Genomic DNA, 12,957 nt, shown 5'->3' on the forward strand with positions numbered 1-12,957 from the left:
CCACCTCCACCGAACTCCACCTTCTCCCAACTCCAAGACAATCCCCACACTATTGTATGTGTCCATGGATCGTGCATAAATGTTACTTGCTTAATCCTTTCACTGTCTTTTATCCCTCTCCTTCCCAGCAGCTGCCAGTTTTATGTATCTAAGCTTCTGTTACTATTTTTCATTGGTTTATTACATTTATTAGATTCCACATATAAGTGAGATCATGTGGTATTTTTCTTTCACTCACTGTCTTAGTTCACTTAGCATAATTTTCTCCAGGTTCACACATACTGTGGCAAAATGTAGGAGTTATTTTTCCCTTTTTCTACTGCTGCATAGTATTCTATTGTATAAATGTGTTACAAGTTTTTTATCCACTCATGTACTGATGGGTACATAGGCTGCTTCCAAATCTTGGCTATTGTATGTAGTGCTGCTATGAACATAGGGATATATATATATATATATATATATATATATATGTTTTATAATGGTGTTTTGGGATCCTTCAGGTATATTCCTAGTAGTAGAATTTCTGGTTCAAAAAGCATTCCTATTTTTATTTTTTAAGGATATTACATCCTGTTTTCCACAGTGGCTGCACCAGTCTGCATTCCCACAAACAGTGCACTAAGGTGTCTTTTTCTCCACAACCTCGCCAGCACTTGTTGTTTGTTGATTTATTGATGGCAGCTATTCTGAGAAGTGTGAGATACCTCATTAAGGTTTAATTTGCATTTCTCCTGATGGCTGGTGATGTTGAGCATTTTTTCATATGTCTACATGCACTCTGTATGTCCTTTTTGGAGAAGTGTCTATTCAGGTTTTTTGTCCACTTCTTAATTGGATTGTTTGTCTTCCTGGCTTTGATTTGTATTAGAGCATTTCTTTACAACACTGGTAATAAATATTAAATACTCAGTAAATCAGCCACATATTCCTTTTCTCAGGGAACAATAAAGTATTCCTCAAATCTAATTTGAATAGTAAGTATATATAGAACAAGCATTAGAAATGCAAAACAAGAGTGCGAAGGACTGTATGTGTTATGCACAGAATGGTGTGATGGGTGTATACGAAACAGGGAGCATACAAGAGGCTCTGCTGTGAGGCTGTTGACTGGGTGGCCTCGGAGGACAGGCACAGGCAGGCAATGCACAGGAGAGGGCGTGGACAGGAGTGGGAACACTTCGCAGCTTTTTCTTCTCCACAGTAAACCCCTCCTCCCCCTGCCCATTTTGTAATAGATTTGTCTATATTCAGTTAAACCTAGGCCTTCTGAGGCAGATATAGTATCATTTTGGGGATCTGGTCAACTCATTCAAAACACTGAAAGACAATTAATTCTAAGTGACTTCCAAAAATTATCTCACCCTTCTTATAGTCTGACTTGCACTGCACTCTATTATCTAGCTGGTGCTTAATAAGATGTATTAACTGTGCACTTATTTTCCATATGTAGAAAGTATTTTTCACATGGTTCAACTCATGTGTAAATTGGCTGTCCAGATAAGCCTCCAGAAGAGAAAAGGTTGGCTCAAAGCTTAAATCTATTAATTTTAAATAATTTTATTGAATTTAAATTGTGAGACTGTTTTATCAACACTATTTTTGAAGTACTCTTTCTTCAACTTATGACAAAATGTTATTTAATTAGCATAACCTTTAAATTGAGTGAGAATTTTATCTTTATACAGAGTTTTGTTCTTTTTTAGAGTGCTTCTTTTATAAGAAACACGGAACATGGTATGTATTCTGACACTTACTTTTACAGTAAGCAATTCAGAGAATTATATCTTATTCTTTTTCATCAATACTTATAACTGGTACCATGCTAAATGATAAAACTTATACTGATGATAATAAGTTATACTTATCATTTATTATCATGATAAATGATAAAACACAAATAAGGAAATACATATTTTCCTAACAAATTTTGAACAAAGAAAGACATTTCTTACTCAAAAGCAAGGTTAACATGATTCCCCAGTTTTCAGTGCAGCAATGAGGTTATGGCTGCTCTGAGGTCTGAGTAAGTAGATGTTACTGAGATGAACCACATTCTCGCACTTAGGATCAGGCGGCAGCAGTAGGAAAGGACCTCACAGTTTAAACACTACTTATGATATTTAAAAGTTGTGCTGAGAGATTTGAAACTTTCATTAAACATCGAGGAAGCCTGAAGCAGCTTAGTAAAAAACAGTTAACAAGAAAGATAACTGTCATTTTTAAATAAAATCAAGGGTGATTTTTAAGGGGATGTCAAAAATTAAAAAAAAAAAACAGAAAATACATGGGTTTTGTAAAACAACAGACATGATTATAAATTCCATTATGTCATTCACTTAGTATATCAATTTGGGAAAATGACACTCACTTTGTGCTTCTGCTATTTGTATGTAAAAATCAACTTCATAGAAGTTTGCAAGGAATAAACAAAAATCTTGTGTCTATGCAACACATAAGACTGGCTTTCATTAACATAGGAAGTATAGGAGTATAATTAGGAAAGCCTTAATGGGAATCGCCTTCCTTGTCCCAACTCATGAATGGTTTAATGTTCTAAGTGAACATATAAAGGATAAGCTATGTATTTTAAATTTCTATATAAGGACTGAACAGGATCTGAAGAATTTCTGTTACAGGTGGATGGGTTTGAGAAAGGATTCTGGTCATTCTGAAATGGGAGATTCAGACTCAGATTTAGATAGATGGAACACACAGGTAGTTATAAAGAGCCATTCTGATCTCCAACCTAGCACTTTCAAATGCTGCTCACCCATTCTCCTACCCTGGAGTTAACCATCCCCATTGTTGAGGGTTTGCAACTTCGATTGCTTCATGCACACAAGGTAGGCAAAAGTAGGTTTACAGTTGTGAGTATGTGAAACGGAATTTAGTCTTGTATTATTTATTGACGTTATTGGGGTGGCAGTGGTTAATAAAATTGTATACGTTTTGGGTATACAATTCCATAATACATTATCTGCATATTATATCGTGTGTTCACCACCCCAAGTAAAGTCTCCTTCCATCACCATTTACTCCCCCTATAGCCTCTTCTAGTTCTCTTCCCTCTGGTAATCGCCACATTGTGTTCTGTGTCTATGATTTTTAATTATTTATTAATTATTGTATTATTTCCACATGAACAAGTGTAAACCTACTTTTGCCCCGTGCTGCATTCAGTCTGTGTATTTACATGGCAGTCTTCCATACCGCATGGTGAGACAGGTACGTATTCATCCTGATCTCCCCCACGGTCTAGACCAGAGCACAGTGCAGATGTATACACTAGTAGGGATTTGCCAACATTTCAGATGAACTGAAGATAATTATAACATGAACAAAAGCAAACAATAATATTGTATTTTATTTCTGTAAATATGAATCTTTATAACACATTTACAACTCTAAAAAATTTAGGAAATATGTTCTGGTCTTATTGGTCAAAAGTACAACTGTTAATCTTCTGTAAAAGATAAATTCGAAAAGCAAGTGAATGATACTTACATTAGACAAATGAGCTAGTTCTATCTCCAGGTACGAATCAGTTGCTTTGGGTTCAGGCCTTATTGTGACCACGATGATTTTGGAATTGAGGACAGTATAATTTCTGAAAGAAAGTAATAATGATTAAAAGGAGAAAAGACTGATTATAAATATGAATTCCTAATGTTCAGTACATGTTGGGATAGCATGTTACATAAATGTATCCCAAGTAATATCATAGGGCAAATAGATAGAAAACATGACACTCAAGTACCATTCCTGGAAAGAACAGTTTATTTCTCGTTATTTTAAAAAAACCTAGGTGGAACAAGAACATTTTGGGGAGGGGAGCTATTGCTGACTGCTACCATTTAGATGTGAGAAAGATGAACAAGCAGTAGCACTGACAAGCTTTCAATTACTTAAATCTGATTCACCTACGAGAGAGATGGATTATGAATTTAAACTTGCAGGTAATCTCTAAGTGGATATAATGCATTGATCTCAAGGTGGACCAAACAGGTTTTTTTTTCTCCAGGAGACCAAATATTTTTCTTGCAAAGTGCTTTCTTGGCATTTAAGACTATCTCAAAATTCATTAAGATGGGTGATCAGAAGGTAGTGTAGCATAAAAGCAAGTAGACTATAAATATAAATAAATGCTGTTGGTAATTATTTACCATCTTTCACTTCAGCAATAGAGAGTTACAGGCCATTTCTTTATCTGAACATGCTCAATGCAAGGAACACATTTGCCTTTCAAAATATCTTACCAAGTACAGTTTATTCACAGAGAAGTTTTATTTTTATTCAATATTTATTGTATTTTTTCCATTACCATTTAGTCCTCTCATGCACACCTATCCCCAGCAATCAGTACACAGTTGTCCATGTCCATGAATCCTTTTTTTTCCACTCAATCCCTCTACCCCAACCTCCTCCCCCTTACTGTCATCCTGTTCTCTATGACTCTGTCTCTATTTTGCTTGTTAGTTCAATTTGTTCATTAGATTCCACACATGACTAAAATCATAACAGCAATCTTGAAAAAGGAGAGCAAAGTTGGAAGAATCATGTTACCTAATATCAAACTATATTAAAAAGCCATAGTAATCAAAACAGCACAGTGCTAACATAAAAAATGGACATATAGGTCACTGGAATAGAAAGCCCAGAAATAAACCCACATCCTTTATAGTCGATTAATATTTGACAGAGGAAACAAGCACATACAATGGGCTAAAGATAGTTTATTCAATGACTTGTATTGGGAAAATTGGCCTGATACATGCAAAAATATAAAATAAAACCAGACCACTTTCTTACACCACATACAAGAAAAAAATTCAAAGTGTATTAGAGACTTAAATGTTAGACCTGAAACCATAACAATCATAGAAGAAAACATAAGCAGTAAAATATCGGACATTGATTGTAGCAATATTTTATCAGATATATCTCCTAAAGCAAGGGAAACAAAAGAAAAATAAACAAGTGGGACTACATCAAACTAAAAAGTTTTGCACAGCAAATGACATCATCAACAAAATAAAAAGACAACCCACAGGATGGGAGAACATATTTGCTAATACATCTGACAAAGGGTTAATATCCAAAATTTATAAAGAACTTATAAAACTCATCACCAAAAAAACAACCCAATTAAAAAATGGACAAAGGACCTTAACTGACACTTTTCCAAGTAGGTATACAGATGGCCAATGGACATGTGAAAAGATGCTCAACATCACTAATTATCAGAGAAATGCAAATTAAAACCACAATGAGATATCACCTCACATCTGTCAGAATAGCTTTCATCAATAAATCAACAAACAACAAGTGCTAGCGAGGATGAAGAGATAAGGGAATCCTCATGCACTGTTGGTGGGAATACAGACTGGTACAACCACTGTGGAAAACAGTATGGAGATATCTCAAAAAAATAAAAATGGATCTGCCTTTTGACCCAGTGATCTCACTTGTAGGAATATATCTGGAGGAACCCAAAACACTAATTCCCAAGAACATAAGCACCCCTATGTGCATTGCAGCATTATTCACAATTGCTAAGATATGGAAGCAGCCTAAGTGTTCATCAGTAGATGGGTGGATAAAACAACTATGGGACACTAGTGGAATACACAGTGAAATACTGCTCAGCCATAAACAAGAAGTAAATTTTATCCTTTGTGACAGAATGGATGGACCTGGACAGCACATCTAGATTTTCATAGAACATTTTAAAAATCCTACATATCAATTATTATTTAGAGATTTAAAGATTTCATTGTAATTTTAGCTTTTTGAAGAATACATATATATTTTCATCCCTTCTTTTTTATTTGAAATAAACCACCTACTCTTCCATAGAGCATGTACAATTCTGGGGAATTCATAACATTTTTCAAAAACAAAGTCATTTAATTTTTTCCTCTTTTTTTTTTGTTTAAGGCATTATTTACAGATAATACAATTCACCAGTTTTCAGTGGTGATTATAATGCTTTTGGTAGTTGTACTATGTCAGCACTTCCAAATTAAGACAGGCGGTTGCTCCCTCACCCTCAACCATTTCCTTGAGCCTCTTTGCACTTGATCCACTCCCAAGATTCCAGGATTTCATTTAAGACTGAATGAGGTAAGGTGCATTGAGAAGGGTATGATAGGATACAGATATTTTATATTATTTAAAAAATTGCATAAGTTGGTCATTTACCAGAACAACAGAAATTTCTAAATTTGTCAGGATACATAGATATGAAGTTCTCTTTGTATATATAGACAGGTAGGGAATTTAACCTTGGGAAATAGGGATGTGGAAAGCAAGATGAAGAGCAGCTAACTAACATCAGCAGCCTTCTACAGGATATGTTACTCTGTGTGGGGTTCATCAGGATCTTGCCTGGCCTGATGGAGATGGTCCCTAGGGGATGAAGTCTGCCTTATGGCTTTGGTTTAGTGTGTGCATATGTATACATATATGTTTGTGTGTCTTAGCTTATTTAGAATTCAATCGGGAAAGGATGCATGTCAATATATTTATGCAGATGGGTGTTCTTATCATATTTATGTGAGTATCCCCTTACTCTGTGCTACTAACATGTACATATTTCTACCACAGCATCCATTAATGCCATGCATGTTCCCTTCCACAAGATAAGTTCAATGAGGGCAACATTTGTGTCTAGCATTTATATATCCTCGTTTGCATTAGGCTTGGCTTAGTGCTAACACATATTTGAATGTCTTACTAAGTAAACATATATTAAAAATCAAACTTTTGATCAAGCTGATTTAAAATATCATGGTATTAATAAAAATAGGCAAATTAAAATTATGCAATGCCTCTCTTCAAAAAGCTGTCCAGTACAAAATTGGCTTTAATTTATTCTATCAATTCAGTCTAATTTGCATAAGCGAGCAGCTCACTCTAATGTCAGGCTTTGTGATCTACTAATGCTTCCTGGCTGGCACGTATTCGCATTCACTGCTATGGAAGCAGATCTTACAGCCAAATGGATTTCATGGCTAGAGTAATAAAGGTCTTTCCTGTCCTTGAAATTTGTGTTGCTTGATTTATAACATTTAAAAATGGGTAAAGTTATTCACTCAAAGAAGACCTAAGCTATTCCTCACAATATTTAAAAAGGCTTAAGGTACTTAGGGTACCTATGAATCCTATCTGAAAGAAAGTTAAAAAGCGATTATAAAATGCAATATAGCTGTTTACAAGAGATTCACATTAGGTATAAGAACATACATAGGCTGCACGTGAATGATGGAAAACAATGTTCCATGCAAATGGTAACCAAGAGAGAGCAAGAGGGCCATACTTGTAGCATTCAAAATAGACATGAGGTCAAAAAACTGTAATAAGAAACAAATAAAAAATTATAAAATAATAAAGGGGTCAATTCTTTAGGTGGATTATAAACATATATTACCTAACAGCAGAGTACCCAAATATATGAAGTAAACACTGACAGAATTTAAAAAAGATAGTAACACAATAAAATGGAATATTTTAATATGATATTTCACTTTAATAGTGGATATATTAACCAAACAGTAAAAATAAGGGAACAGAAAACTTGAACAACACTGTAGACACTTGGACTAACAGGTATACATGATGTATGTCCAGGAAGTATCCAGCCATGTAATATAAAAAATAGAGACATTTAATTAGGAAGATACAAGATGCAAGGGACATTGTACACAGGACAATGATGCCTCAGTCCCCTTCAAAGTTATCACCTCCTTGAGGAAATCTGGCTCATTGGTTTGAATCAAGTCGATAGCAACTGCAGCATGCTGTTCCTTCTGTTCTGATAGCAGAAGTTGAGGAATGAAGTTTACCACAATTCATTTCATGCCAAGATCCTGCATCAAAATCTCGACATGGTAGCTTTTGGAATTCTCAGATCAGCTTCCAGTTCTCGCACTGTCAGTTGCTGATCTTGGTTGATTGCCGCTCATACACGTTCAACATTCTCAGGTGCTCTGCTAGGTGTAGGCCTCCCAGAATGTGCATTACCTGCCACAGATTCTTTCCCATCTTTGAAGCATTTGGCCACACCTTTATTGGTGCTACACTCATTGTTTCATCCCCAAAAGCCTTCTGAATAATCTGGATAGTTTCCATAAAGGAATGCTCAAGCTTAACACAAAATTTGATGCGTATTTGTTGATCTACTAGCTCATTCATTTTGAATGTGACAGCCACAGAGTACCCATGCTCGTCCTAAGATGTCTAGTGCCCCTACTGACTAGTCCAGTGAAGTCATCATTGCTCTCACATGCACATACATTCTAGGATGCTCTCCATGGCTGACAGGTTACATCTATGTCATGCACACCATTTTTATTATATGAATAATTGCCGGGCTTTTTCTGGACAGACATTGTACATAACACTGCATCCAAGGGCAGCAGAATACCTATTTTTCTCAAATGCATATAGAATATTCTCCAGGATAGATCACAGGTGAAGTCACAAAAAGATAATAATTTAAGATGCCTGAAGTCATATCAAAGGTTTTTTATGACCACAGTAAAATGAAACTAGAAATCAAAGTAAAACTGTAAAATTCACAAATATATGGAAATTAAGCAATACGCTCTTGAACAACCTATGGGTTAAAGAACAGATACTAAAAAAATAAAAATAAATACTTTTAAACAAATGAAAATAAAAACACACCACATCAAAACACATGGACTGCAGTAATAGCAGTATGGAGTCTGTAACATATAGGACTAAATGCCCCCATTAAAAAGGAAAGAGCTCAAATCATCAACTTAACATCAAGGAACTAGAAAAAAGAATAAACTAAACACAAAGGTAACAGAAGGAAGAAAATAATAATAATTAAGAGTTTGTTGCTAAATAAAACCAAATTTGACAATCTGTTAGCTAAAGTAACTAATAAAAAAAGGGAGATAGCTCAAATAACAAATGTCAAACAAAGAGGAGACATTACAACTTATTCAACAGAAATAAATAGGACTATAAGAGACTACTATGTACAACTACATGAACACAAACTGAATAACTTAAAAGAAATGAATTCCTCTAAACATAAAACCTCCAAAGACAGATCCATGAAGAAGTAAACAAGTTCTATACAGATCTATTAATAGTAAGACTGAGTCAATAATCAAAAGCCACCTAAAAACAACAAAAGAGCCTAGGACAAACAGGATTCACTGAAGAATTCCATCAAACATGTAAAAAAGAATTTCTTCCCAAACTCTTCCAAAACATTGAAGGGGCAGGAATAAGTCAAAACTCATTTTATGAGGCCAGTTCAACATTACTTTCATACCAAAATTAGACAAGGATATCACTCAAAATAAAAATTACAGGCCTATATCCCTAATGGACATTGATGCAAAAAATCTAAACATAATGCCAAATTCAACAACACATTAAGAGGATGATAAACCATGATTGAGTGGTCTATCTTCAAGGGGCAAGGATATTTCAATATATGAAAATCAGTCAATCTAATATACTACATTTTTTGTAATGTACTACATTAACATAATGAAGGACAAAAACCACATCTCAGTTGATGCAGAAAAAGCATTTAAAAAATCAGCATTATTCTATAATAAGAACTCTCAACATACTAGGTATAGAAGAAATGTACCTCAACAAAATAAAGGCTATATATGAGAAATCCACAGCTATCATCACATTCAATGGTGAAAACTGAAAACAATCAGTAACAAGACAAGGATGCCATCAGTTGCTACTTCTACTCAATACAGTACCAGAATCCCTAACCAAAGCTATTAGGCAGGAAAGAAAAATAAAGTGCAAATAAATTAGAGAGGAAAAGAAAATTATATCTTTGCACATGGAATGACCTTATATGTATAAAAACCCTTAAAGAGTCCACAAAAATTAAGATGTTAGAACCACTAAATTTGGCAAAATTGCAGGATACAATATAAGCGCGCGCGCACACACACACACACACACACACATGCAACAGCTGCAATTCTAAATACTGAGTAATCCAAAAAGGAAAATTTTAAAATCCTATTTACAATAGCATCTAACATAGTAAAATACTTAGCAGTGAACTTAACCAAAGAAGTGAAAGACTTGTTCACAGAAAACCCCCAAAAAATATTGCTGAAAAAGTCAAAGAAAACGCAAATAAATGCAAAGACATTCCATGTTCATGAATTGGGAGACCTACCATTGTTAAAATTACTCAAAGTGATCTATTGATTAATGCAAGCCCTATCAAAATCACAATAACATTTTTTCAAAGAAGTAGGAAAAAAATTCTAAAATTCCTATGAAATCTCAAAAAAACCCCAAATAATCAAAACAATCTTTAGAAAGAGAAACAAAGCTGGAGGCCTCACACTTTCTATTTCAAAACATATTGCAAAGCTACAGAAAAACAAAATAGTATGTTACTGGCATAAAGATCGATGGAATGGAAAGAGAAGGCAGGAATAAACCCTCACATATATGGTCAAAGTACCTATAAGAAGCACGCCAAGTTTACACAATAGGGATAGGATAATCTCTTCAACAAATGGTGCTGGGAAAACCATATCCATATGCAAATTAATAAAGTAGAACTCTTATGGTGCCCCATATATCAAAATTAACTCAAAGTGGATTAAAAAATCTGAACATATAACACCTGAAACTATAACACTCCTGAAGAAAACATAAGAAAAAAGCTTCATAAAGCTTGAATTTGTCAATGATGTCTTGATATGACATCAAAGTACAGGCGACAGAAGTTAAACTAGGCAAATGGTACTAAACCAAATGCAAAAATTTGTATGCAGTAAAGGAAAGAAACAACAGAGAGAAAAGGCAATCTACAGAGTGATAAAGAGTATTAAAACACCATATATATATATATATATATGATAAAAAGTTAATAACAAGAAAAATTGAGGAAATCCTAAAATTCAACAACAAAAACCATGTAAGTTTTAAAAAATGAGCAAAAAGCTTTACTAGATATCTCTTCAAAATGATATACAAACGGCCAACAAGTATATGAAAAGATAGTCAACATCATTAATCATTAGAGAATTGCATGTCAAAACTACAATGAGATAAAACTTTACAGCACTATTTTTTTAAAAAGGCAAAATAACAAGTGTTATGACAGCTATAGAGCAGGGGCATCCAACCTACCACCTGCAGGCCACATGCATCCCAGGACGGCCATGAATGTGGCCCAACACAAAATTGTAAATTTACTTAAAACATCATGAGGTTTTTTTTTGTGATTACATGTTGCAATGTATTTAATGTGAGGCCCAAGACAATTCTTCTTTCAGTGTGGCCCAGAGATGCCAAAAGGCTGGACATTAACCTTAGAATTTGGAAGCCTCTTGCACTGTTGGTGGGAAAGTAAAATGGTGCAGCAGCTATGGAAAAGAATATGGATATTTTTTTAAATTAAAAATAGAATTACCATATGACCCAGCAATCCCGCTTCTGGATAGAGATTCAAAAGAATGAAAAGCAATTTCAAAAAGATTTGCACACCCATGTTTACTGCAGCACTATTCTGATAGCCAAGACAAGGGTGCATCTTAAATGTCCATTGACAGATATAAATGGATAAAGAAAACGAGATATATACAGACAATGGAATTTCATCAATCTTAAAAACAAAAGAAACTCTGCCCTGACCAGTGTGGCTCAATTGGCTGAGTGTGGTCCTGCAAAGCAAAAGGGCACTGGTTCAAGTCTATTCCTGGCACATGCCTGGGTTGGGGGTACAGTCCCTGGTCGGGGCTCCTATGAGAGGCAACCAACAGATGCTTCTTGCCCTCTCTCCTCCATTACACTCTCTCTAAAAACAAATAAATAAAAACTTAAGAAAGAAAAAAGCTCTGTCATATGCTAAAACATGGATGAACTTTGAGAACATAATGCTAAAGTGAAATAAGCCTGTCACAAAAAGGCAAATACTCTATTATTCTGCTTATAAGCATTATCTAAAGTGGTCCATTTTTTAGACACAGAAAGTAGAATGGTGGTCGCCAGGGATGGGGGGAGGAGGTAAAAGGTGAGTTGTTGTTCAAGGTGAATAGAATTTCATAGAAATTTATTCTCTAGAAATAATTTCCAGAGATCTGTTGCACAATAAGGTACATATAGTAAATACTATACTATTCTGTGTACTTAAAATAGTTAAATGGGGAAATTTCATGTTGTATGTTTATTATCCCATTTAAAAATACACTATAGCATAACAGGAGAAAAATCAGTGGAGGAGATTATAGAACTGATTGTTCAAGTGAAGTATAGCCAGATAAGGTACAGTAAAAAGATGTTTAATGAAAATTGTTAAAATTATTGTAGTCTTTTTCCATTTTTAGAATATATTTCATGTAACTTCTAAATGGAGAGTTTTCCTAAATTTTTAAAACAAGTCCTCCTCGCCAATTAAAAAAAAAAGTTGATTTCTTAATATTCTAGGAACAAGGGACTTCATCAAAATTAAGTTAAATACATTTGCCTATAACACTAAAATCAGCTGACGGCCCTGGCTGGTGTAGCTCAGTGGATTGAGCACAGGCCTGCAAACCAAAGGATGGAGGGTCGATTCCCCGTCAGGGCACATGCCTGGGTTGCAGGCCAGTTCCTGGCAGGGGACTCACGATAGGCAACCATACATTGATATTTCTCTCCCTCTCTCCTTCCCTTCCCCTCTAAAGATAAATAAATAAAATCTTTTTAAAAAAGCATCTGATGGCTGGGCTGACAGAGCTCTGAAAACTAAATAGAATTTCAAGTTAAGTTTGCTCAGGGGTGTTAACACTTAGAACCACAAAGAAGGTAAGTGATTAGAAATTTAAATTCACTTTTAAAAAGTATGGCCAAATTAAACTCAGATTTTTATAAATAATATACTGACTATGTGATATTACAGCATCTTAAATCAGCAGTCATGCACATTTCTTATCCTCA

The 12,957-nt window shown here is 34.7% G+C and overlaps 1 protein-coding gene across 1 annotated transcript in view; it reads right to left on the bottom strand.

Moving 5' to 3' along the window:
* ADGRB3 (adhesion G protein-coupled receptor B3) overlaps positions 1-12,957 on the bottom strand; it is a 732,856-nt gene that overhangs the window by 323,755 nt on the left and 396,144 nt on the right. Inside the window, exon 15 of the mRNA XM_037034281.1 lies at positions 3,508-3,610. Within this exon, the coding sequence (XP_036890176.1) occupies positions 3,508-3,610 (103 nt within the window). The remainder of the gene's footprint in view (positions 1-3,507; positions 3,611-12,957) is intronic.

Source organism: Sturnira hondurensis, unplaced genomic scaffold (genome assembly GCF_014824575.4).
Source record: "Sturnira hondurensis isolate 20B ecotype Veracruz unplaced genomic scaffold, ASM1482457v3 Scaffold0022136, whole genome shotgun sequence".
Taxonomy (NCBI): Eukaryota; Metazoa; Chordata; class Mammalia; order Chiroptera; family Phyllostomidae; genus Sturnira; species Sturnira hondurensis.